The sequence below is a fragment of the Larimichthys crocea genome, chromosome XXIV (genome assembly GCF_000972845.2).
Source record: "Larimichthys crocea isolate SSNF chromosome XXIV, L_crocea_2.0, whole genome shotgun sequence".
Taxonomy (NCBI): Eukaryota; Metazoa; Chordata; class Actinopteri; family Sciaenidae; genus Larimichthys; species Larimichthys crocea.
The window spans coordinates 3453978-3479182 of record NC_040034.1 but is presented as its reverse complement, the minus strand read 5'-3'; the positions used below and the strand labels follow the sequence as shown (position 1 = coordinate 3479182).

The 25205-nt window shown below is 46.4% G+C and overlaps 3 protein-coding genes across 5 annotated transcripts; 1 reads left to right on the top strand and 2 right to left on the bottom strand.

Annotated features, from left to right (window-relative positions):
- Window positions 1-876: 876 nt before the first annotated feature.
- On the top strand, window positions 877-8264 carry exd2 (exonuclease 3'-5' domain containing 2). 2 transcript variants are annotated; one of them, XM_019278010.2, is made up of 10 exons: window positions 877-1079; window positions 2894-2955; window positions 3043-3473; window positions 3726-3976; window positions 4064-4190; window positions 4501-4811; window positions 4893-4999; window positions 5462-5597; window positions 5674-6042; window positions 6892-8264. In XM_019278010.2, exons 3-10 carry the CDS (start codon window positions 3081-3083, stop codon window positions 7106-7108), a joined length of 1911 nt encoding a protein of 636 aa, XP_019133555.2. In that variant the 5' UTR covers window positions 877-1079; window positions 2894-2955; window positions 3043-3080; the 3' UTR covers window positions 7109-8264. The 2 variants fall into 2 exon arrangements, with proteins under 2 accessions (XP_019133555.2, XP_019133554.2); XM_019278009.2 differs by having other exon boundaries at window positions 3043-3488.
- On the bottom strand, window positions 7809-21417 carry si:ch211-168d23.3 (BRD4-interacting chromatin-remodeling complex-associated protein). Of its 2 annotated transcripts, none has more exons than XM_019278008.2 (14): window positions 21307-21417; window positions 20150-20342; window positions 19526-19571; window positions 19264-19306; window positions 19042-19107; window positions 17316-18854; window positions 16559-16801; window positions 15202-15835; window positions 14917-15065; window positions 14641-14693; window positions 13837-13985; window positions 13116-13210; window positions 12889-12991; window positions 7809-12385 (listed from the first exon to the last, which is right to left on the bottom strand). In XM_019278008.2, exons 3-14 carry the CDS (start codon window positions 19564-19566, stop codon window positions 11643-11645), a joined length of 3858 nt encoding a protein of 1285 aa, XP_019133553.2. In that variant the 5' UTR covers window positions 19567-19571; window positions 20150-20342; window positions 21307-21417; the 3' UTR covers window positions 7809-11642. The 2 variants fall into 2 exon arrangements, with proteins under 2 accessions (XP_019133553.2, XP_027130694.1); XM_027274893.1 differs by lacking the exon at window positions 21307-21417 and adding an exon at window positions 20843-21267.
- Window positions 21418-22888: 1471 nt separating this feature from the next.
- On the bottom strand, window positions 22889-24846 carry LOC104935361 (enhancer of rudimentary homolog). Its single transcript, XM_027274881.1, has 4 exons — window positions 24510-24846; window positions 24229-24316; window positions 23719-23839; window positions 22889-23086 (listed from the first exon to the last, which is right to left on the bottom strand). Exons 1-4 carry the CDS (start codon window positions 24510-24512, stop codon window positions 22984-22986), a joined length of 315 nt encoding a protein of 104 aa, XP_027130682.1. The 5' UTR covers window positions 24513-24846; the 3' UTR covers window positions 22889-22983.
- Between the last annotated feature and the right edge of the window lie 359 nt (window positions 24847-25205).

Sequence of the window (25205 nt, the reverse complement as noted above, 5' to 3'; positions counted from 1 at the left end):
AAAGTTGAGTAAACTCATTAATTATAGTTCATTTAAACACTATACTGTAATATATATATAATAATTCACATTTGTACTTAAACGTTAAACCTCGCCAAATCATGAAGGATGCACTTATATTTTCAGACAAATGAGATCATAAAAACAACACTAGAAAATTCCTAAAGAAATTTTAAATTTTACAAACGGCAACAAACAATTGTCCACAAACCAATGGATGACATCACAGTATGTTTACACTTGAGTGCTACGTTACAAATGAATTTCAAGTGACATTATTTTAGATGATAAAAGACAAATATTTCCTTTCTGTGGTTTAAGCTGTTGTTTATTCTACGGTAAACAATCAACTCTGATTGATTGTATATTTTCTTTTTCTTATAAAAATAAATCTTAATTTAAAGTGAAACTAGATTGTTTTTCCCCTCCAGCTTTGATAAATTCAGGTGCAAATCCAGGTATTTGAATTGTGCTACAATATGCACGGTGACCTCCCTCTGCTTACACTAACAATAAAAATCAGAATCAGAAATACTTTAATAATCTCATGGGGAAATAATTTTTGTTACAATACTCCAGGTATACAAACAAAAACAACATATGTAAACAAGTCTATTAAGAACAAAATATAAATATATATATAAAATATCAAATTTACAGTTAAATAATGTGCAACAATTGCAAAAAAAAGACAAAAATAAATAATACATGAACAATAATCAAAAACAAAGACCCATATTAGAAACAAAGGGGAAAAATAATAATATATAATAAAAATAAAAATATTCTTTCAGGTGCGCAGCGGTGACTCTGCGGTTGTTATTCCGTCTGTCCAGCAGGTGGCGCTGCTCGAAGCGCGGCACGCCGGCGCAGCAGCGTCGTTATAAATACAGGCCGGAAGACCTGGCTGAGTGAAGAACAGGGTTCATGTGCGTGAAGTTGCACCGTGCGGGCTGAATGCGTGAAGCTGAGACTCAAACTTCACGCAGCACCGCACAGACGCGCCGGTAAACGCGGGAACGTGCCGCACTCGGCGGAAGGACGCCGGGGTCGCACGAGGCGGCGAGAGGTGACACAAGGTAAGCAAGTTAACCGGTGTTCCGGTTTAACGCGCGACCGTGTTAACTGGTGCCCGCTCCTGTGGCTGTCGCAGGATAACACGCAGCTGTCCTCGTGTTTATTTGTTTGTTTTTTGTTTGTTGACGTAACAATGTTTAAAAAAACAGCCACCTGATTCGCTGTTTGACAGTTTCCTGTTTTCCAACGGCTGCCGCGTAACTACGACAACCGCGGACGCAGTCGCCAGTTAACACGGTCGCCCGTTAAACCGAAACACCTTAGCACGTAGCTGTGGCAGGCTAACGAGGCTTAAACGTCGGTGTAACCGCGACTTAACGGCGAAAGCTGAACCGAATACCGACACGGACCGACGGTCGGTGGTGTTGTCTCCTGAACACGTCGGTGTGTGAGCGGCAGCTCCGCAGGTTCGAGTCTTTTTACGCGGTTTGTGTCGCAGCTAACGGTCAGGCTAACTGTTATAGCTACATTCTTTGACCTAATTAGGAGTGACCGTTAATTAATCTGTGCTACTGTCACTAATTATGGAGACATGACAGACGTGTGTGTGTGTGTGGATAGATGTTAGTCAGCTGCAGCACAGACAGAGAGGGTCACATGTCCTGATGGCAGACAGGTGACACCTCACCTGTCCTCATCTGTCCTCACCTGTCCTCACCTGGTCCTGTGGTCAGTCCTCGAGTATGACAGGAAGTGACAGTTCAGGGTGCAAAGTCTGTCTCATCATCTCCATGTGTCAAAGATCCATAATGTAGCATCATGTTGAGATATCGGAGACACCACATGTTTGTTTTGGGATTGTCCAAAGATTCTGGGACAATATTACAAAGGAAACTGATTTTATTATAATTCAGCAAATCACTGTCCCTCTGTGGAGAGATTCTCAGGCTCCTGGAGACAGTTTGTAAAAGGAAAATGTTTTAAACTTCAAATCCAACATGCTTTATTTATACAGCACGATTTCAGCAAACAGTTCTTCCAAAGATAGAAACACAGTAAATAACACAACAGAAACAAAACATGGAGTAGATAATAGGAAAAATAGAAAACAATCAAAATAAAATGAATAAAAAACACTACCCGCACAAGATAAAATAAATGACAGACATAAATAAATAAGTAAATAACAATACACATGTATACACATACAATCAACCATCTACATGCTGTTAAAAGCTAAAGAGAGGAGGCCTGTCTAATGAGCTGCAAAGTCACGTACTGATGTGATCTGGATGGACTTGAATATGTAAAGCGTATATAAATATATAAATATACCTGCTGTTGGTGTTAGTGGGGTGTAAAAAGGCTCTGACCAGGAAAAGGCTTAAGAAAGACAAACCAACAATAAACGAGTGGATTTATGTCATTTATAATATCTGTTATGGAGAGAATTACATTTAAACTAAGAAAGCAAACTGATATTTTTGAAGACAGCCGGTCTCAGCTATGTGTTTAAATATAGACCGAAAAGACGAGATCAAACCCTCCATTAAGATTTTATTTTTAATCTTTCCTCCCCTGGTCATGTTATGTTTATGTTATGTTGTATGTTTGTTGTGCCCTATTGGCACATATGTTTGTTATTAAGGAAAAACTAATAACAAGTAAAGATAAAAAAAGAAATGGATTTTATTTTGGAAGTAGATGTTAGAACCGTTGTTGTTTTTATTGGGAGACCTATATAATGCAGATCAGTAACATATCCTGAGAAGATGATCACGTGACCTGGAGGGATGTGAAACCGCCAACAGGTCAACGTGTCAGTGATCAGCGACTACACCGTCACATGACCACTAAATCTGACCGTCTTTTCCAGAGAGATGTCCAGATCACGGGAGCAGAGTCAGGTTTATACGGGAGCCCACTGACACGGGGAAGGTAAACCATCACGAACACACCCTGCTCAGAACACACAGATCCGACCACTGAAGACCAACTGTGTGTGTGTGTGTGTTCTGGTTCTAGGTTTGCACTTTTTCAGCCAGCTGCAGATACAAGTCAACATGTCTCACCGAGGGCCTTTAACTGCTGTCCTAACAACAGTATTAGGGGCGACCTTAGGCGGGCTGCTCATATGGCGAGTGTACCGGACAAAAAGGAAGCGGCTGCCTTCCGTCCAGACGGCGGCCGATCCTGTGGAAGCTCCGTGTCCCGTGGAGAAGGAGCTCACAGACGTGGCGTATACGTGCACCCGAGCACCGCTCCTGGAGAAAGAGTTTAAGGCTGTGGAGTGTCAGACCACGCAGCCGCCCCCTGCTGTGCAGATCCCGTCGTCTAAACAGCTGCTCGGGGTGAAACCAGTGATGGTGAGCTCTGAAGAGGAGTGGCAGCAGCTGTGGCCGCTGATGCAGAAGGAGTTGGCAGTCTTCCCCGTGCTGGGGTTTGACTGTGAATGGGTAAAGAGCGACGCCGTAAGAAATACCTTTTGCATGTTTTCACACATGAAGAGGAAAAATCCACCCTGAGAGATTCAGACAGTCACTAGCCTCATATAGACGACACAGAATACTCCTAACATCTGATTTGATGTGTGTACTAGTGTAAGATGATCATAAGGGTGGACTTTTCCTTTTTATTCTACAACTTTTCAAGTTTCTTGTTTGTTTGTGGGGGCTTTTTTCTGACCCGGCTGCTGTCGTCTGTCTCAGGTGTCGGTGAAAGGCCGAGCCTCGGCGGTCTCCCTGTTACAGATGGCCACATATTCAGGCCTGTGTGTCCTGGTGAGGCTGCTGGCGTTTCGAAGCGGCCACTTCCCTCTCAGCTTAATGGAAGTCCTCCGAGACCCGCACATTTTGAAAGTCGGCGTCGGCTGCTACGAAGACGGCAAGCGGCTGACGCGCGACTACGGCCTGTCGATGACGTGCACGGTCGACCTGCGCTACCTTACTTTAAGACAAAGGTGCAGTCTGCTTGTTGCTGTTTCGTGTCAGTTTTTCTTCTTGTTTGTGTCACGTTGTGATGTTTATGTCCGTCTCTGTTGTTTCAGGCTGACTGCGGTGAATAATGGCCTCAGTCTGAAGTCTCTGGCAGCCGATCTGTTGAATGTGTCTCTGGATAAATCCCTGGAGCTGCGCTGCAGTGACTGGGAGGCAGATCAGCTGACACTGGAGCAGGTGATGATTCATTGTGTTACGACGCTCTTCACATTCTTCAGTGAATAAATCAGCAGCTGTGAAGACTTAGGAGCTATTTTAGGTGTAAATCAATGAATTTTTGATGTTGGGTGACTGACAGTTGGAGTTCTTCCACAGCTTGGACGGGAATGAAACCCTCTCGACTGAATCATCAGTACGAAAGATGAAGTGCATTACGAAATAAACTGTTATTAGCTGATATAAACGAGCTTAAATGTGGCTCCGTGAATCATTGTCTCCACTTTGCTGCCGCTCCCTTTAATCAATTGTCGTCGTCTCTTCACTTTAGATGACTTACGCTGCGAGAGATGCCCAAGTGTCCATCGCCCTCTTCCTCCATCTCCTCGGCCTCCAGTCCGAAGCCAGTCCCGCCTCTTCCAGCGGGAGCTCTTACTCCGAGTTGGCCGCCCGCTGCCAGGGCCTGGTGGACGTGCCTTTCAGGGGCCGAGGAGACGGAGAAGACAGGGCGTCTGACGGAGAGAGGAGGCGGAGGACGCGGAAACCGCCCGCTCAAGAAAGCCCGGAGTCTGGAGATCAGCAAGTCCCAGACCCTCGAAAGAATAACAAGAGGAAACCGCTGGGCGTGGGCTACTCCGCCAGGTGAGGGTGGAGCGCACACCGCCGAGGCAAAGAAACAGTTTGGAGGGAAGATTTAGATTCAGCTGTCTCTCTCTGTTACAGGAAGTCTCCTCTCTATGATAACTGCTTCCTCCACGCTCCGGATGACCAGCCTCTGTGTACCTGTGACAAGAAGAAAGCCAAATGGTACCTAGATAAAGGAATAGGAGGTACACAGGATGACTCCAATGTGTGAACATTAATGAAGATCGCTGTTCTGAGCTACAACATGCAACTTTTTTTAGTCTCCCTCCATCGTTCCTTCGTTTATAAAATTATCACTATAAGCAGCATCTTTAAAATCTTTGTATGTAGAAGAAACATGTCACATGCTTAAATGATCACATGATGTGTGCAGCCTTTTAATCCCGTCACGATGTGTACACGCCGTTGTTTTGCCAACAGCAACCGGTTTGAGTTCCCAAACACCGACAGAGCAGTTAGGCACGTACACGCAGGATAATGAAAAATGATATGAATGAAATAAAGTTGCATGTTGTATCTTTAAATGTATTTATAATGTTAGCCGCATTCAGACAGGATCACTGTCTGCGTCTCATCCCAAAGCTCAGACGAGTCTGAAGTCGAGGTGTTCCTCTCTACTTATGTGTTGTACGTTGTCTCTGTCTCAGTGCTCCAGAGTGAAGATCCTTTTGTAGTCCGGCTGCTGTTTGAGCCGTCGGGACGTCCGGACTCCCAACAGGACTATTATCTGACTGCCAAGGAGAATCTGTGTGTAGTCTGTGGCAAAGCGGATTCCTACATCAGGTTGGACACGTACTGAAAGTTTTCATAGTTTATGCTTAACGTGACACAACAGCTCATCTTCTCTTTGCTCCCTCAGGAAAAACATCGTGCCACATGAGTACAGACGGCATTTTCCCACCGAGATGAAAGACCACAACTCCCACGACATCCTGCTGCTCTGCACCAGCTGCCACGCTGCCTCCAATGTGCACGACGGCTTCCTGAAGCAGCAGCTGGCTGAAGAGTTCGCTGCCCCTCAGGGCTGCGAGGAGGGAGTCCGCCTGCTGGAGGACTCCGACCGACGGCGGGTACGTTCGGCGGCTCGCGCTCTGCTCACTGCCGGCGAAGGACTGCCGGAGCAGCGACGAGAGGAGCTGCAGGGTCTGATCAAGAGCTTCCTCAACGTGGACGAGGAGCAGGAGCTGACGGACGAGGAGCTGCAGCAGGCTGCCAGTTTGGAGACGAGGTGAGTTTGACCTCACAGACATGACGGTTCTCTAGGGATGGGAATTTATCAGATTTTTATGATTCCAAATCCATTATCGATTCCGCTTAACGATTCAATTCTTTATCGAAAAAAGGAGAACAAACAGCTTGATCAGCATCATCTAGAGGAGGCAGTGAACTGGAGCGAGTACTAGTACAGCTGCCAGACTCTCTCTCTCGTCATGGTCATCTTCTAAATGTAATGCAGACGGCATTCGTTTAATGTGAACTGTTATAGCATGTTTTACAAAGCAGCACATGGCACTAACATGGTCGTCAGTGTGTTATTTACCTTCTGTAGTAACCACAGAGGTGGTCATAGCCTGGCTGCTGCTGCTGCTGCTAGGTTGAGATTCATCTCCAGTCCGAAGCGTGTCAAAAACACGACATTCATTTCAAAATATTGCATGTTGTGTGCGCAAATGTTTCTGCATGTTCGTCGTGTTCCCTCCCGACGCTGTTATCTCCACTTTGCAATGATTGTGAGTCGCCCTGTTGCCGTCTGTTTTGGTAAAATGCAGCAAAACTTTGGAGCGTTTGAACCGAGTGGGTGCCATTGTTACTACTGATTGCACTGCACGTGCCAAACTTACGTTACATGCCGTAATTAGTTGTGCTTGCTGGAATCGAGCGTGCGTAACTTCTTGCAGAAGTTACGCGACGTACGTGCTTTCTGGAATCGATAAGAGAATCGTTAGATAAACTGCCAACGATTTCATGGAATTGAAACACACGGAACCGGTTCTCAGCAAGAATCGGTTCTCGATTCCCATCCCTACAGTTCTCTTGCCGTGTGCACTCTCCTTCTGACTGCTCCTCTTTCCTGAAGGATTTTCAACAAGGCGTACGTGCCTCACGGTCTGAAGGTGGTGCAGGCTCAAGCCGATCAGGGCCTGCGGGGCCTGATGGACCTGGAGCGCCGCTGGAGGCAGCACTTCCTCACCACCATGCAGCCTCGACACCTCCCTCCGCTCTGGTCCGTCGACCACAACCACAGCAAGTTCCTCCGCAAGTACGGAGAGGACCTGCCCATCAAACTCAACTGACGTCGGTCTCCATGAGGACCACGAGCAGCTGCAGACCAGGACAGGAAGCTGAGCTTCTCATCAGCCGGTCAGAGTGCCGGTTAGATTTGAAACTTCCTGCAAACTTTACAAGCCAAATTTTTAGTGAGTGGATGAATGAGCTGCTCCACCAGCCGGGACCGAAACGTTACCAACATGTGGCAGCTGTAGAGTTACCACTCTGGTGTTAACAGGTGAATACACTACACCTGCAGATGGACAACGAACCTGAGCGCCCGTGAGATGCTGCTAGGTTTCCACGTGGATCCTGAATGAACTTGAGCAGAGACTCTTTATTTGTGAGAAGATACCCAGCACTGAATCCGAGTCCATGACGCCACGGTGGACGCCATGAGATTGCATACGGCCACTTTTTATTATGAAAGATGTATAATTATTTATGAAAGGTTAAAATATCTAAATTTAAGAACAGATTTTTAGTAAAAGCTACAGCCTGCTCTCAATTTAACTGACCCCACCCTCCCTCCTTATCCTGCAGGTTAGAAGCTTTTGCCTCCATCAGTCTGAGAATAAACGCTTTGCAGAGACGGGATCATTTTAACACGACGCTCCACCCTGCTTTTCTTTTCACTGTTGTCTGTTTTAAGTCGATAGATGAAGGATGAGTTCCCCAGACGCATCTTTTGAAATCAAATTTCATCTCGTGTTCCCTTCCCTTTTCTGAAAAGATGAGTTTGGTCCCAAGGTGCCTTTGGGGCGGGTGGAGACGAATACTAAACCACAGTGAAGTTGGCCGGTTGATCATTTTTAAGCTCCTGATGTTTATGCTTCGCTCGCTGCGTCTCCAGATGTTTGGGACGCCTCCATGGCTCGTGTTTTAACGTGCCTCTTAATCCCCAGACACGGACCCGGAGCCGCAGCGTCGGGACGTGAGCTCGTTTCAGTTTACAGTGTTTCACTACGACGTCTTTGACAGAACCCAAACTACAGAAGAAGAAAAGGTGCCAACTCCGAATGTGACTGAGTATTAACCTTGAAACCAAACGCCCCCTTTGCAAAGGCTGATAAATGTCTTCACAGCTGCTTCGTCTCTGTCGATATTTTCCTGGATGTAAATCCTGAATCTTTGTTTGTTTTCCTAATTCATGAATGATATAAAATAAAGGTAATGTTTGTATTGATGTTTGTGTCTGTTCACACACACACCTTCACACACTTTGTTTTTGTTTTTATTTCTTACAAAATCACAGTTTAATAAATAGTCTGTAAAAATGAGTAGAAAAGCGTTTTTCTTAACATTTCATATATGAATCACTCGTGACTTTCAGGTCAAAGGAGTCTTCAGGTGGATTTTTTTTTTTTTCTGTCAGGAATGACTTTTTTTTTTTCTTTCTTTACTTTTTTTTACAATCTAGTTTTGCTGAATTAAGGCCTCTTGATTTTGGCATCAGAACAATCTGTCAGTCAAATGTTTTGTATCTGAAGTTGAATTCGTGTAGAGTTATGAGCTCCCCTGGTTTCACAGTTCAGTCAGAAAAATAAAAAAAAGAGAACACATTTACAAATAAATACCAAAATGGCTCAACATGCAGATGTAAAACTTTGTCCTAAGATGCTGACAGAACGAAGCACGGTCAGTGTTTGACACTGCGGACAGAATGCAACGGTAACAATGGCACATGAGGCTGCTTCGTTCCAAAGGGGACTCCACCAAAGATGACGTGAAGTTCTTCTCCTCTGAAATATTAAAGAGGAGATCAACACGAGCGACATTTTTGGTGGAGCGTCCTCCTTTTTTAAGAAGTTGAGCGGTGACGAGGAGTGCAATCCTGTTCATGAAAGACACTCTGACATCTTTACTGCATTACAGTGAAACCTCTGAGGGCGGAGACACACCGAAGACTTCACGTCTTCAAACTCTGTTGAAGAAATTCACATTGTGGGAAACGTGCTGACTCGCGTTCTCAGCTTTGCTGATGGTTAAGACAAAAGTTGACACCGCTCTCGTGTCTTGACTGTAACATTACTGCCAATCCACCAACCAGCTCACTAACGAACACGTTACAACTCCTTTTGTTAAAGAAATAAAAACTGAAGTGCTGGCAAACGTTTACATTTTTAACCTGCAGTAACCCTTTTTGGCCACTTGGTGGCAGCAGAAACAAGTTATAACCACAGCTGTAACATATTATTAACCCTTATTAATGGTTGATCTGGTGAACTTGTTATAAAACATTCATTTGTAGTCGTGTTTGTGTCAAACTGATGAATATAAATCCAACATTCACTCTCATTTTTGGTCTCCACCAACTCCTGTCTGCTGTTTGGTGCTGAGCTGACGGTGTACGGTGTATTCTTAAAGACCTTTTTCACTGAGAATGACATGAGAGTGAACCAGAACAGTAATATCACGGCAGAACGAGCTGATACAAACCATCACCCGACACCATACTGCTTCTTTCACCAATAAATAGTTACTGATATAATCCTGTGTCACAGATTTTAAATGTTGTGTTCATCAGTGAGCTTTAGAAGTGCTGAAACAGACTTTGTAACAGAGCCAGCCTGGCTGTACGAGAGCGGCGAATCCTTCAGTGTGTGTCCGCCCAGACTACTGCAGATTTCAACACTACATTACTGCATATTATAACTCCTTTTTGTTCATTCCAACAAAAAGACACTTTTACAGACATATTTCCCAAAAAAAAAAAATGACAATCATTTCAAGAAATGAGAAGGCCTGTTTGATTTAGCCCCAAATCTCTGGAAGATGTTTTTTCTTTTTCTTTTTGAAGCACAGGTTACTTTCACATTTCAGAACAGAGCGGTATTTAAAACATCACATTAATTATCTTTTCTCTGTAGATTCCTTAAAGGTACACTGAATTAACAATAAGGCATATTCTAAACGTTTCCAATTCTTCAAGAGCTAAAATCTTTGAAGCACGTTTTCAATTTATATTACAAGAAAATCAGAGAACATTTTGCAGCTTTGACTTTTTTTTTTTTTTTTTTAAACCTTCACGGTAAAATCCATCTACAAAGAATATTTTGCACAAGTTTCATGAGCGAGAGTCGAACAACCGATGAAACGAATGACATCTACTCTCTCATGTGTTTTCACATTTTTCACACAGACCGATAAGATTGTCACATTAACGTAAAGATGTTGCAAGAAAAAAATCATATTGCTCCACGATGGCTGCGTGAGAATAAATCTTCTAAGCTGGCTTAGCACGGCGGGCTTTGAACCAATAACTTAATAAATAAATAAATACATAAATAAAAGAGTTGTGAAGATGCGAAGCGGACGATTCTTCTAGTTTTTTTGGTCAAAGGCTGTTTGATGATGCAGAGAGGCTCAAGTTCTGTACAGTGTGTTGTGGGAAACAGCCGCGGTTTTGGTGTTTTTCTTTCTCAAACTGGATCATTTACGCCGTTACGTGACCCTCAAACATCATTTCAGAACGACACGGGCTCAGATGACGAAATAAGCATCTCTCCTTCCTGAAAAACAATCTTGGTTTTCATCCGATGACGGGCAAAGATCTCCCTCCTCCTCCTCGCTGCACCACCACTGCTCCTAACAACCCTAACTCATTATTGCTTGCATGTTAATACATTAAATATGAGAGACCATTCTACAAATATTTCACAGTCAGACTCCAGCATGAACGACAACAAGGGTCCAAACCTAATAAAACAAACAAACGCACGCCTAATTTCTGTTTCGTGTTTTCTTTCTTTCTTTGCTTTAAACGAGGACGGACTCCAGTTTGTGGGAAGAGACACAACATGGACGTTTGCTGGTGTATTCAGGATGTAGCAAGTCACAAATTCTTTGGAGTTTCATTCGATAAGCCGAGATGATGGAGCCTGCAGGGTTCTTTTGTATTTTGTTTTGTATGCACGGTCCCCGTCGCAGGATGCAATGTTTTCACACACACACACACACTTTCTCTTTCTTTTAGATCCACACAAACTATTCCCAAATGAACACACTCGTCTCACACACACACACACACACACACACACACACACTCGCTGCCTTTCTCGATGCAACTCATCTGAAAACACAATTGGCACAGATTATCAAAATAAATACCCTGGAAGCTTGGCACTATGCAAAAGAAACTTCACATCTGTGAAAGAAATCTTATAAAAAACTATTGAATAATCTCAGTCTACTCCACGTTTTCGTTATCCTCACTATTACTTATATACTATATGCTGATGAAGGTTACACCAGTGTCGTAAACCTCTGAATGACTTAACTACCACTGAAACAATATAGCTCCTATTCAAATAGATTTTTTTTTTCCACAAACGTACATCGAAATGAAGTATCTAACATCTATCGGACTATAGATAGTGCTGTTGTCTGGTATGCATCTCTTTATAGTGCCTCTTCTTTTTTTCCTCCTCCTTCTTTCAAACAATCGGTCCCTTAAAAAGAAATCTCTGAAACTCCAGAGACTAAATCTCGGTTAGCTCTGGGAGCAGAGAAGAAGTCACCTTTCTTTGTTTCATCCCACGTCAGACAGGTGAGGTTACCTCACAGGTGTCCTTCCAGGATGCTGGTGACAGCCTGGTCCAGTGACGGGCCTGACGTGGCCCTGGTCGGGGCTGCAGAGGGGCCCTGCAGGCGCTGAAGCTCCAGGATGCTGTCGATGGCACTCTGTAGATGTTCACTGAGCATGTTGTCCTCTTGAAGGGGAGGAGGAGGAGGAGGAGGAGGAGGCGGGCTGAACCGCTGCTCCGGCCGAGGAGACGCATCCAACCTGTAGCATTTCAGTTTCGGGGCACTGACATCTCTGGGAGGCAACTCGAAGCAACCAGCCTGTGGCTCTGGCATAGAAAGAGGATTTGGGGCTTTTATTTTGGAACTGGGCGCTGTCTGTGAGACTTCCTCTGCGGTGTTACAAGGCAGAGCTCCGTTGGAGATCTCCTCGTCATGCTGAGGACGCTGGGGTGCTCCGTTGGCTGCCTGAGAGTGGCGTGGTTCGTTCACAGCTCCGCTGCTGCCGTTGGTCAGCTGCCCCATGTGGTCCCTCTTGAGTCCCGGATCGCAGGCGGAGTTGTGAACCACCTTACGGGAGCCGGACTCCTGCTTGATGGTGAGCCTGAGAGCCCCGCGGGAGCTGGAGCGGTACGTCTTCAGTCCCGGGGGCCGGTCAGACAGTCTGGTCCAGGCTGGTGGAGAGGAGGGGCTGCGAGAGGAGTGCAGGTGGGAGGGAGCGGAGGAGTGGGCGCCGTGCGGGGAAGACGCTGATGTAGCCAGGGCCATCATGAACGACTCTGAATGAACGAGAACAGTCAGTGTTTCACAGACACCAACAAAGAAACATAAATCCATAATTTATATGTTCTCACAGTGTAACATCTGTTCTGACCTGTAACTTCTATCTTCTATCTCTGACAGATTCTAGTTTATTATTTATCATTCATTTATCATTTAACTGTTTTCAGGAGGTTCCTTCCCCTTTTTCCAACTTATTAATTAACATATCATCCCTGCTTTCATTTGCTCTTAACCCCTCACATGTAATTTTCTCGTCATCATGCAGAGTCTCTCTCAGCACGACCCTGCTCCACACTTACACAGATTAATTACACATTCACACCTGGGAGCTGCTCCAGAGCAAATGTGGAGGTTAAGTGCCGCGCTCTGAGGCGCAGTCAAATGATAATTCACTTGTGTCCGTGCCTCTGTCCTGAGGTTTGAAACAGCATCGTTGTTTATTAAAAAAAAAGATTTGCACAGATCTTTACAGGATAAAATGTGTGATGACGTCTCACACCTGGATCTCTGCGGACTCTCCGTCTGTCCTCGGCCAAAGCACAGCGCTCCGCCTGCAGGAAGAGACGCTCCAGCATCACCATCTCCGCTGACGGACTCTCCTGCTGTGGACCCAGATCAAATCCCACGTGAGACACACACAGCTTCATTTGCACATTTACAAATGAATGAGAACAGTTACAGTGACACTAGATGCTGAGAGACATGAAGAAGTGTCTTGTGTCTTACCTGGGTTTCTTTAACCAGTAGCTGCCTGTATTTGTTGACCATGTCCTTGGTGCGTTTCAGCAGGAAACCGGACACGGAGTCAAACTCCTGGTCCACTGTGAGAAGAGAGACATCATCACAATGATCACCCCCATCTGAGAATCCTACACAGCTCTTTAATGCTGTTTACTTCACACCGGTATGAACCGTTAAAGTGCAACTATTTTCAGATTTCCAGCAGCTTCTAGTAAACTGGTTCTGGACTGGTTTGATTGGCAAAAACAAGCATCAACTCTGTTTTTCCACTAATTTCTTACATCTTATAATTGAAGATAAATCTTTATTGATACACAGACGTGAAGTTCAAAGCTCAAATAAGAAGAGAAATAAAAACTATAAAGAGAAAACAATTATGGACAAATCCAGAAATGAATCACTAATTAAAATGATCTTCAGTTGCAGCTCCACAGGATTTCACTGTGATTCAGACGACAGGACACAGCGATATTATTTACTGCAGTGCATATTGTCACATTAGAGTACATCTTTAATGTGTAGCACTGATTAATTCCATAATAATCATGGTAAATCATGCAGTCTGTCTGTTTCATGCAGCGTTTGACGGTTGTACCGTACGTCTTCTGTTTTCACTCAGAGCTGAAGGCAGCAGCTGCTGTCACATGTTTAATATCTCCAGCAGACGGTTCATTTCAGATCTTTAACACTGATCATCATCACTAACCTAAATCAAAGTCATCCTGAGTGGGCAGGTGACCAGCACAGGTGTGGTACGGCAGCAGGCGTCTAACAGCGTCCTTCAGCGTGGAAAAGGCCGGGCCGGTGAAGGGGGTCTGGACCGCTCCGTGGTCCAAACAGATCTGCTGCTGGAACCTGAAGAACACCAAGACGACAAGTCAATGCTGAGTACAAACTCTGCACTGTGGTTTAAATTTACCCTCTGCTAAAACATAAAGGTGTTAGAACTATGTTTTGACACAAGATGAAACCATAATCCAGGACTTCAGTGGTGCAAAATCCCTTTTGGGGCAGTTGCACCACATTGCCTGGTTGGTAATCGAGCCTTGGTGGTAGTCGTAGTCATGTCAGAAGCAGAGGTGCTGTTGTTAACACAGGTAGCATTAGTGCATGTAACAGCAGCAGCAGCTGTTGGAGTTGTATCAGCAGCAGCAGAACGAACAGTCAAAGCAGTCCTGGAGGACTCGGATTAAAAAGCATTACTGAAGGATCCGACTTAATCCACGTCTGTGAGACCAGCCAGCTGTTAATAAATGAATGAATTATCCAGCAGATTATTACTGAGGTAACAAAGCTCTTTCTGCATCGTATCAGCAGCACGACCAGTTTGATCCTGAAGAAGTCGTCGACTTGTTGCAGACGATCGGTCTCTTGGACTCGAGCTTATCAGCTTTAACGAAGAATAAAAGTAGAAATCTTTCACTTTTATTTGCAACGCTCTTCAGAATTAAAGATCTCTATCAAGTGCAGTTACATGTGGTGAAGTTTCTGAGTCGCTGCTCTCTCTTACCTGTGCCGGCGCAATGCTGGTGTGAGCCTCTCCTCCCTCTGCTCTGCTGCCAGCTGGCAGCCGGGAAACATTTTGGATGGGATCAAAGGACGGAGACAGAAGTGCATTTTGGAGTCATTAATAAAAAAAACTGCACGTTTGCTGCATTTTAACAAATAATCATTTCAAAGCTTCACGTTTCTGTTTCAAGACCGGAGCCAAGTCGGTTTAACCCACAGAGGAACGCGGTCTGTTGTTCTCAGTGTGTTTCTGAAGTTCACTGGATCTTTCTCTCACCTTGGTGCCGGTCTGCTGGCTCGTCTGGACCGGGGCACTCTCTCCTGGAGCTGGGGGTCCGTGAACTTGGACACCCTGGACTGCAGGAGAGGGTGGATGGACATCGAGGGTAAACGCTTTACCCTCCACGACCAAGGCAGCTGTTGGCTCTGGAAAAAGAGACAGGAGCAGCGATGACAGAGGTGATGATGATGATGATGATGATGATGATGGTGTTGCAGATCATAATAATTATCACACTGATTACAGTGACTGTGTCTGTGTCATGCGTTACGTGACACTCACTGTGTTGTGTGTGCTGTTGGACAGCAGAGGCGTCTCCTCCTTTGGAGAGACCAGCAGCTGAAGGATCAGGCTGCTGCTGAGGCACCGAGATGCTGACACGCAGAGGGGAGGGACTCCTGTGCACCGAGGTGTTGACCGAAGACGGAGGCTGGGAAACAGACGACTGGACCTGTAGCTGAGGAGCCGGGGCCTGGACCTGGGGCAAAGGCTGAGGAACAGATGGCTGGATCTGGGCGAATAAGGTCTGTGAGACCTGGAGCTGATGAGGAAGCTGGTACTGAACTTGGGGCTCGATGCGAGGCTGAGGAGCTGTGATCTGGGGGACTGAACTCTCAGGTCCAGGCAGAGAAATCTGAGGCCCGGCCAGAGGGGAGAAACTTGTGGCAGCCGGTCTCTCGGCGTCCTGGATGGGGGGCGAGGAGCAGATCAGCGGTGTGTCCTCTGGGTCCGACTGAAGCGGAGAAGCCTCGACACACTGGTCAGACATCACAGTGCAGGCGTCCTGTCCGGAGACTGCACGGGTCTGCGGTTGGGTGTCTCTCTCATTCGGGACCGGGGAGGCGAGCGACTCCATCGGCACCACCGGCAGCGCTCCGGCCAACAGGTCAGATGTGATGGGAGAACTAAGTGCTTGCTGTAGGTAGAAAAGACGGAGACAGAAGATGAACAGCTGCTGTTAGACTGACCTCAGCTATAGTTCAGCTCTCCTGTTTCTCTGATTCATTTTATCTTCTTTATTGGATTTGGGACTTCCAGCATTATTGCACTGTAGCTGCTGGAACTGCACGTCTGTTTTCCTTTAAATCAGATTAACTTTATTCCACTTTAAACCAATTTTGTTTTGAGCCTTGTTGCATTTTAAGACGGCGTTCCAAAAAAACTCACATGCCTTGAGTAACTCTCGTTCACAGCGGCTGGTAAATAAAACAAAATATTGTTTTGGGAATATTTTTCTGTCACTTATAAAACAACCAAATATTCAGCGTAGTATCACTGTCATGCATCATATTAGAGACCATCTCACCTCTCACCTCTCAGACAGAGCACACAGTATGACCTCGACTCACCCTTCACACTGCTCGACTCGGACCATGTTAAAACAATTCATAATCTATTGTTTATGCTATCTCATCTTTTTCTAATCTAACTGTTGCATCCAGCGTCTTAAACTTTTCCTGGATCTGTGTTTAGCTCTGCTGCACACGGTGAGGGCAGCTGGAGGCTGAAAGTCGATACAATGCTGTTGATTTATCGGCCCGTTCTGTTACTAATATCAATAGAAACATCGTCACTGAGGAGGAGCCGTTCTTAATAAACAGAAAAATGTGAGCATGCAGGACTCTGCTGAAGCTCTGACCTGTTGCAGATGTTGCATAAAGGCCTCGTTCTGACTCATCGAGTGGGTCACCTCCTCCACTACTTGGGTCAGGTCTGCTGGGGGCATCAGTAGTTTGGGGATCTCCACAGCCGGATCGGGGGCCAAAGGTGGTTCAGGAGGAGGAGGAGGAGGCTGCAGGACTGTAACTACAGGAGGAGAGGAGGACTGCAGCCCTGCAGAGGTGGGCTGCACCGACACATGCTGGAGAACGTGTCCATAGGACTACAGGAGGAGGAGACATGGACATCAGAGTTCAAACTCAAACTAAGACTTAGATCTTTACAAACACAGTACACGCTCCACAGGTCTTTACAGACACCCCCTGGTTTCCACTCATTTTCTTGCCAACCATTCACACTCACATTCACACCTACAGACAATTTAGAGTCACCAATCAACCTGTTCATGTCTTTGGACTGTGGGAGGAAGCCGGAGAACCCGGAGAGAACATGCAAACTCCACACAGAAAGACTCCAGCCGAGGTTCAAACCAGGAACCTCCTTGCTGTGAGGTTCAGGATCACGCTGAGCGAAATCGAAGCTGCCAAGGCAGAAATCTCCGGACTTTCATTTCCTGCATGTGTCGAGCTTTAAGACTGGATCAGACATTTTGTATGATGCAACTCAAAGACATCTTCCCATGAATCCTCTCTAACTGACGAGTGTCTGTATCTTTTTAAAAACTCCACGATCTCGGTTTGTAACACTAACTCTCTGTGCCCGAGGCTGCAGCTCACCTGTGGTAGTTGGTGGAAGGTCTCCTCCGAGCTCGTCCTCTCCTCTTGAATGGTTCTTTCTGGCAGCAGAACCACGGAGGCCTGCTGCAGGCTCAGCTGTCCCTCTGTCATTCCTGTCTGAGGGGCCGGGGCCTGGGCAGCAAAAGGCAGCCCCTGAACTACAGAGTGTCCGTTAACAATAGAGATGGAAGTGAGATCTGGGGGAAGCACCCCTGAACTGTTGATCAAGGTAATGTGGTTTCCAAGAGCAGGACTGTGGACCAGGGTGGCACGCTGCCCCTGTCCTCCTGGAGTGTAGGTTCCAGCCAGCTGTGCTGGCATCTGGAAGACGGTCTGGGGCGCTGACTGTAGCTGCAAAGGTCCTGAAAGCACAGTGGCCTGGCGGAGCGCTAGCTGCCCTGTAGGGGTGGTGAAGACAGGGCTGAAGTTCAGCTGTCTTTGGGGCACAGTTAGGATCTGAGAGCCGTCCACCAGCTGCCCAGCGGAGGGAGTCAGGCTGTGGACGGACGGGCCTTGGTGACTGGGGGTCAGCAGTGGTCGAGCTGCACTGGCGGGCTGGGAGATCGTAACAGGGCACTGGCCTGGAAGAAGGAACTGGTTTTGGCCTTGGAAGAGTCCCTGAGGCTGAAGCACAAAGGAGCCGCCCTGGTTGACCAGCTGCAGACTGACTGGTTTGGGGAGCTGCTGGGTGGGCTGCGGTGGCGGAGCTGCAGGCTTTTGGCCCGGAGGTTGGGAGAGTAAAATATTTGGTGAGGCAGTCCCAGGGACAAACGTTAGACCTGGAGGGTGTTTTTGCCCAGAAGGCTTGGGGCTAATTTGAACCAGTCTGGGCTGAATGCTGATGGGCAGCTTGGGTTGGATGGGAAGCGGGGCACGCTGCAGGACGATGCCCGGCGCTGCTGCTGCTGCTCGCAGGGTCGGGGTGATAAGAGGACGACTGGTCATACTGGGGACGGCCTTGTGGATGATCATACTGGATCCCTGGGCAGGACTCAGAGAGAAGGAGGTCTCTGGAGAAGCAGCAGGGAACACATTTCCAGGCAGGAGCCCCATCAGCTGAGGAGGGGCAGCAGGTTTCAGAGAAGGGCAGCCCGGCCCGACAGCCAGGAGGGAAGGCTGGGGAGGCTCCACTGCTGCCTGGGTGTCTCTGGGCAACGTCGGGGTGACGGGCAAGGTCACAGACTTGGGTACGAATGGTACGGTGGGTGGAGAGAGGAGAGGGGCAGGTGAGTACAGGGACAGGCTGTCTCCAGGTTGGGCCAGACCTGCCTCCAGAGCCATGGTTTGCTCCGTGATCTCAGCCTCCTGCAGGCTCTGCTGGAGGATATCACACGCCACCTCTGCCTCCTCCGCCTCCTCCACGTCTCCCTTCTTCGCCTCGAATCCGGCCTCCACAGGCGTCCCACCCTGCACCACCTGTGGGTCTTCCCCGCCCTCCGGCGATGACAGGAGGGCCTCCTCCAGGAAGGACAGATCCACACACCCAGGTGGAGGCGTGTCTGGGGAATCCCTGCCATCTCCGAGCAGAGAGACGGGGCTCTGGAGGGACAGAGACAGAAAGGGAGGTGGAGGATGAGCGAGGGTGAAAACGAGGAGAGAAGTGTGTGATTAGCAGGAGTTAACAGGAAGTGGTTTTAGGCACAGAAGGAGATTTTTTTTAAAAAATCATCCTCTGGGGAAAGTGCTGCTTGTTGTGACGCTGCTGGCTGTGGATCCAGACACTCACCGGGGCATCTGTGAAGAGGGAGGGCTCCCCAGAGGAGGAGTTAATGAGCAGGTCTTCAGTCTGCAGCTGTGGGATGAAATCAGACGATTTTAGGTTGGGCTCAGAACATTTACACCAACACTCTCTCATCACACGTCAGCTCCTCCACACAGCTCTCAGCACCATGTCAGATATTCCCATCTCCAGTTTATCGTTTGATTTTCTTATACACTCTTTTGTTACCTCATTGGTCCCATGAAGGAAGTCGTTCAGGGCTTGGGGGTCACTGCGAAGACGGAGAGAGGGCAGAGAATAAAATCACAATCACAATCACAATCAGAACCAAACGATACCAAAGTTTAAGAAGTCAAACAAATAGTTTCCGTATGATCTACAGGATAGTTTTTATTCTGCTGAATCCAGGTCAGACATTTACAATAAATTTAGTCTTTATTTATTAATCGTGGTGCCACAAGCACAATAAGTACGAATCAGTCAGACTCACCACAAAACATCAAGTAGACAAGTCCCATCTTCATCCTCCATGTCAACTAAGAGGAAAAGGAAGCACGTGAACATTTAAATGAAACATTTTTACGGTTGTTACTGATTATTTTCATAAACGCTGATCACAGATGGAGATCACATCGACAGCAGATTTAAAAATAAGAGTCTGACTCAGAGAAACATAAGTTCAAACCACAGCAGAGCTCATTCAGAAAGCTGCTGTGAAGTTGTGACCAGGACAAGAACAATCATCACTCCGACAACAGATTTCTGGATTTAAGATCCTCCTCTCGGTAAACGAAGCAGTGCACAGACGTGTTCAGAGTTTACGCACCGAGCAGATCTCTCAGGTCACAAACCGAACTTTCATATATCAGTGTCTGTACTATATGTGCACCTGTCCTTCTGCTACGAGCTTTTAAGATGCTTTTGTGTGAAACTGTGCCAGAGGTCAACAAACGTGTCTGATTTATTGTCCAGACGAGTTTCCCAACCTTTTGGGAGCCCTTATAATAAAGTAATATCTACCTGTGACCCCTCAACCAAAGACCTTTAGAGGTGAAAGTATTCATCACTGGACAGAACAACTTCTGAACTCCAGACAGAGACAGTATGAACCTACTTCATATGTGAGAGGCCCCATACAGAGCGGTCGAGCTGAGTTCTGGTGGTGGCCTCATGGGAAGTCGTGGCCGGGCTTCAGTGTCTGGAGTCGGCGGAAGGATGCCAGGCCGAGTCGGCGGGACGGAGACGGGTCCTCCCTCTGCTGGGGCAGCATCGCTGCGTCCTCACGGTGCGGGAAGCCGGCGGAGAGGCTGGATGTGAGGAGAGAGAGAAGGAGGAGGAGGAGGAGGAGGAGGGTGGAGGACAGAAACACACCACCACATGCTGTCAGGTCACCTGAGGTTACCACCAGCCAAAACATATTCTCATCTCTGCGCTGAGACATAAGATCAATATCTGATTCATCGACTTCTCCTCAGCTGCTGTGATTCTGTTGCAGACATCTGGGGGGCGGAGGAGGAGGCGGAGGAGGAGGAGGAGGGTGGTGCTGATGGAGAGACTGGACCACGTCTTCACCAATAACAGCATCACATCAGTATTTTTGGAGCTGATGAGGAAGATGGAAGCTATTGTTGTGTCTAAAGAGGCTGAGCTGAGAACAGACGGCGGTGACTTCTCCTCCATCACCTCCTCCTCCTCCATCACCTCCTCTTCTCTCCTCATGGCTGAAAAAAAACAACGTGGAGAAGAGCTCGAGCACAGCGCGAGCCAATGATCACAGACAGACAGACAGACAGACAGACAGACAGACCTCCCTCTCCGGTCCCGCTGACATATTTTTGTTTACAACACGACAGCCGCATTAACAGCCTCCAGGTACCGCATCGCCCAATGAAATCCCCGCACACGAGCCCTCATCTAAACCTGCAGCAGCGTGCGTGTTCAATAAAAACACATGAGCGGCTCTGATGCGTTTCTAGGTTACGTAAGGTGAATGTCCCAAACCCTGAAGCTGCCTGTTTGTGTCCATGTGTCTGATTTTTAATCTCAATTATTCTGATGATCCCTGCGCGTGTGTGCGTGCGCGCGGCAGCTGCTGTAAATCATATCGCGGTAACAAAAGATGATGATGAAGATCAGCAGCAGCCTCCGAGCGGTGATCCTGATCCGGATCCTGATCCGGATCGAGGTGTCATTAGGAGTAATTCTGCAATTCACAAAAAAAAAAAAAAAAAACAAGAAGGAGGAGGAAGAGGAGGAAAAAAAAAAACTCACCCCTTCTTTGTGGTTTATTGTCCTGTCAGGCGGGCCTCTGCGCCATCGATTCTCACTCAGTGGTCCTTTCAGATGCTAAAAGGAGGAGAGGGGGGTGGTGGTGGTGGTGGATGGGGTAGGGTAAGGTGGGATGAAGGAGGAGGAGGAGGTGGTGGAGGAAGGAGAGGAGAGGAGGAGGAGGAGGAGGAGGGGGGTACCGGGGTGTGTGTGTGTGTGTGTGTGTGTGTGTGTGTGTGTGTGTGTGAAACAGGCTGGGAGAGCCGATCACAAACACAAAAGGTGGAGGAGAAAAAAAAAAAATACAACCGAGGATCCAGACTCAGCTGCGGCTTACAGGAGGAGCAAGGCCGCCTCCTGCGCACCGCCAGGCGGCAGGCAGACACCTCAGTGTCCCCTGCACTTCCACTGCCAGATGTTTTTTTTTTTTTTTTTTGTACATTTCTTTATTGATTTTTCTTTTTTTTTTAAATCGCCTTAAGTCCAGAAAACTGTAAACACTCTCCCAGGGAGAGATGTAAAAAAAAAAATCAATATTTGGAGCTGCGTTAATTGTGCCAAAAGGAGGAAATGAGGAAATCACCATGTGCAAGACTGTGAAGCAAAGTGTCATCTCTGGCAGCAGCACAGGAAACACACAAGAGGTAAAAACTGCAAACTGTCATCCTGAGTTTAACTTTGACCATCAAACTGTTCAAGAGGATGAAGGAAGAAAGGAAAGATGGAAAAATAAAGACAAAGAAATGAGGAATAAAAGATAAACCTGCAAAGAATCTGAATCTAAAGCCAGGAAACCAAATATATTTTTCAGGAAATAAAAACCTGATAATATTTCCAGACTGTACTGACATTATCATGTGACTGTAAAACAAACTGTCAGCTGAACAAACATTCTTCTGTCCAAGAGGCAGAAAAAGGAAAAATTCATTTTTTTTTTTTACTTCCACAAAAAGCTCAGAAAAAATAAATATTTTTTTCCAGGCTGTTATCAAACTGCTTATTTGTCACCGTGTCGAGTGAAAGCTGCAGAGCAAACAGAGAAGAAGGGAGGAGGGGAAATTCATTTTCTAATCTTATTCCCACAAGACGCATCTATTTTCAAAGTGCAGGAAATTGTAGATGTTCTTCCAAAGAAAGAAAAGAAATCAATATTTCAAAAAGAGGCTTTTGTCACTGTATCGAAAAAAAAGAAAGAGGAATTACCACGTGCAGCACCGACATCCTCAGTGTCACTTATCTGAAGCCAACAGTGGATTTTCCAAGAGGGAGGAAGGAGAGAAACAAGGGGACTGTCAAAATAAAACTGACGAGCACGAGGGGAAACTTTACTTTTCCACAGGGAGTAAAAAAAACAAGATATTTTCAGATGTTTATTGGCCAAAACTGTGGAAATAACTTTCCACACACCCTGAGTCCTAAGAGACAAACTGTCATAATTAGTAGAAAAGGAGAAAAGGAGGAAAGAAAAGAAAAGAAAAGGATGAATGTAGAAAAGAAGAGGCTTTGTTATTGAAATGAAATCTTTATTAATAAGTCAAACATTACAATAGAAAACACACCGTCCCTCCATGAGAACAACAAAAAAAAAAAACTTTAAAAACTGTCAAACGTCTCAAAACAACTTAAAAACTGTTACGGATAAGAAAAACCACATGGACCCTCCGCCCTCGCTCAGGGGCCTCACTTCGCCGCCTGCTGGGCCTGACGGCGGAGCAGCACGTAGATCTTCTCTTTAATCCAGTCCTTGTTGTACGGCTGGTACGTCTGTGTGTCGGCGCGATACCTGAAACAGGATCAGAGATTATCTCCGGTTTCAGATGTTTCTGTCAGGTCTGAAAGTCCAGCACCGCGGCTGCACACAGAGTCTGAACAAACACTGTGTCATAAGTGTGTTCGGAATAATAATGTCGTTAAATTAATCAAGTGTTCCTGTATCTGAGCGATAAAACAGATTCCCACACTCGTGCTGTTTGAAGGGATTCAGGCCATTTCTCTCACACACACACACACACACACACACACACACACACACACGTCCCTTGTCAACCACAGCTCACTGCTGAGTCCTCCACATGAAGTCACACTCACAGCGTTGGAGGCGCTCCTAGAAGGAGGGCGCAAACAAACAGGTAAACTGTGGGAGACGAGTGCCAAACCTCAACCACGAGCAGGAAGCAGCAGTTACCATGGAGACTAATAAGCACACGGCTCGCCCTGCTGTGGCGTCTGACAACCAAACGTCTCACAATCAGAGCCTGCGCCGTTTCCTTTGGTAGTTTTTAAGTCACAACGAGCTGAATCTGAATCACGTTCCTGATGTTTGACATCACATGTGGAACTGTCGGAGGGTTTATGTACATATCTTCTGTTTAAATGGTGTGTTACAGACGACGAGCACGTCAGACGGAAACTTACACCAAACAGCTGAGGTCAGCCAGGTCATCGATGAAGTCAAACAGCTGGCTGATGTCGTACGTTATCGACGGGCTGTTGGGATTCATTCTCTTTAAATGCTCCTCGTACATCTTACACACACCTGAGCGGGAGACAGACGACACAGAGAGCGACACTGTTAACCATCCAAAACATGTTCCTGTGGACTCAGACAGGGTCACGTCTAGATCTTGGTCAAATGATATTAGGTATGATGACATGATGTTTCCAGATGTTTCATGTCATTCTTAATTTCTTAATTAATTCAGCTCCCATCCTTCATGTTACACGAGCTGAGTTTACATCAACATCTTTTAATAACTACTAGATCTGAATGAAATTAGAGAACATGACCATGTTACATTCATATTTAATAATTATTCTATAAGTTGGTTTCCTTTGCACAGGCTTCTTCTGGGTCTGGAAGTTTGACTCATTGGTGCATCAGAAGTCCTACAGAGGACGGAAGACGTCAGGAGAGGACACGCTCACCTTCCATACACTCGTTGACGGACTCGTAGTCGGCGTACGTCCTTCCCTCGGGCCTCTTGGTGGGCTGCACCAGCAGGATGGTGTGGGACTGCAACACACACACACACACACACACACACACACACACACGAGAGAGAGAGAGGTTAGACTGAACATCCAGCTCAGGTGAAACGTTAGCTCTCATTGAACGCACCGTGTCTGCGTCACACACACACACACACACCTTTGCTCACCAACACACACGTGCACACACTCTGAACGTCACACCGTGAAGTACCGACCATGTTTTCTGTTGGTTTTCTGAAGGTTTTCTGTTGGTTCCCGAAGGTTTTCTTGGGTCCTTGCCTTTTTTTTTTTTTTTTTTTTTTTTTTTTTCTCGTGCGAGCTGACCTTTACCACCGGAAGCAGATCTCACCACACTGACCTATTTTATCTTCTCACGTTTCTCTTGTTGATGATTTTTTAGTTTGAGTTTCTAATACCGAGCGGATGTGGCTTATTTCGATAACTAACGTTATTATAACGTTAACACAACTACAGACAAACGCTTTATTCCGTCACTGATAAATCCCGGAGCGGCGCTTTGATCCTGAACGCGCCCTGCCTTGGTCGCGCGACACTTGGAGTGATGGGAAGTTCGGTTCTTTTTAGGGAGTCGGATCTTTTGACTCGAAGAGCCGGCTCTTTCGACTCCCAAACATCTCTTCATTTTACCACTTTTTTATAATGAGGTTTCTGACCATAGATGCATAGTTATATCCTAATGCTTGTACTATTACATATATATGCTTTACATCAAGATACTTGTTTGGCCTGCTAGCTGTTATTTTGATCCATCCTGACTTTAAGGATATTTGGATAGGGGTACCAAAGAACCAAAGTGCTGTCAGGAGTGTTGATGATTGTGTTGTAAAATATGGTAAGAGAGTCATGTAAGAAAGGGTATCTCAAGTCCCATACAGTGTTTCCTTTGACGT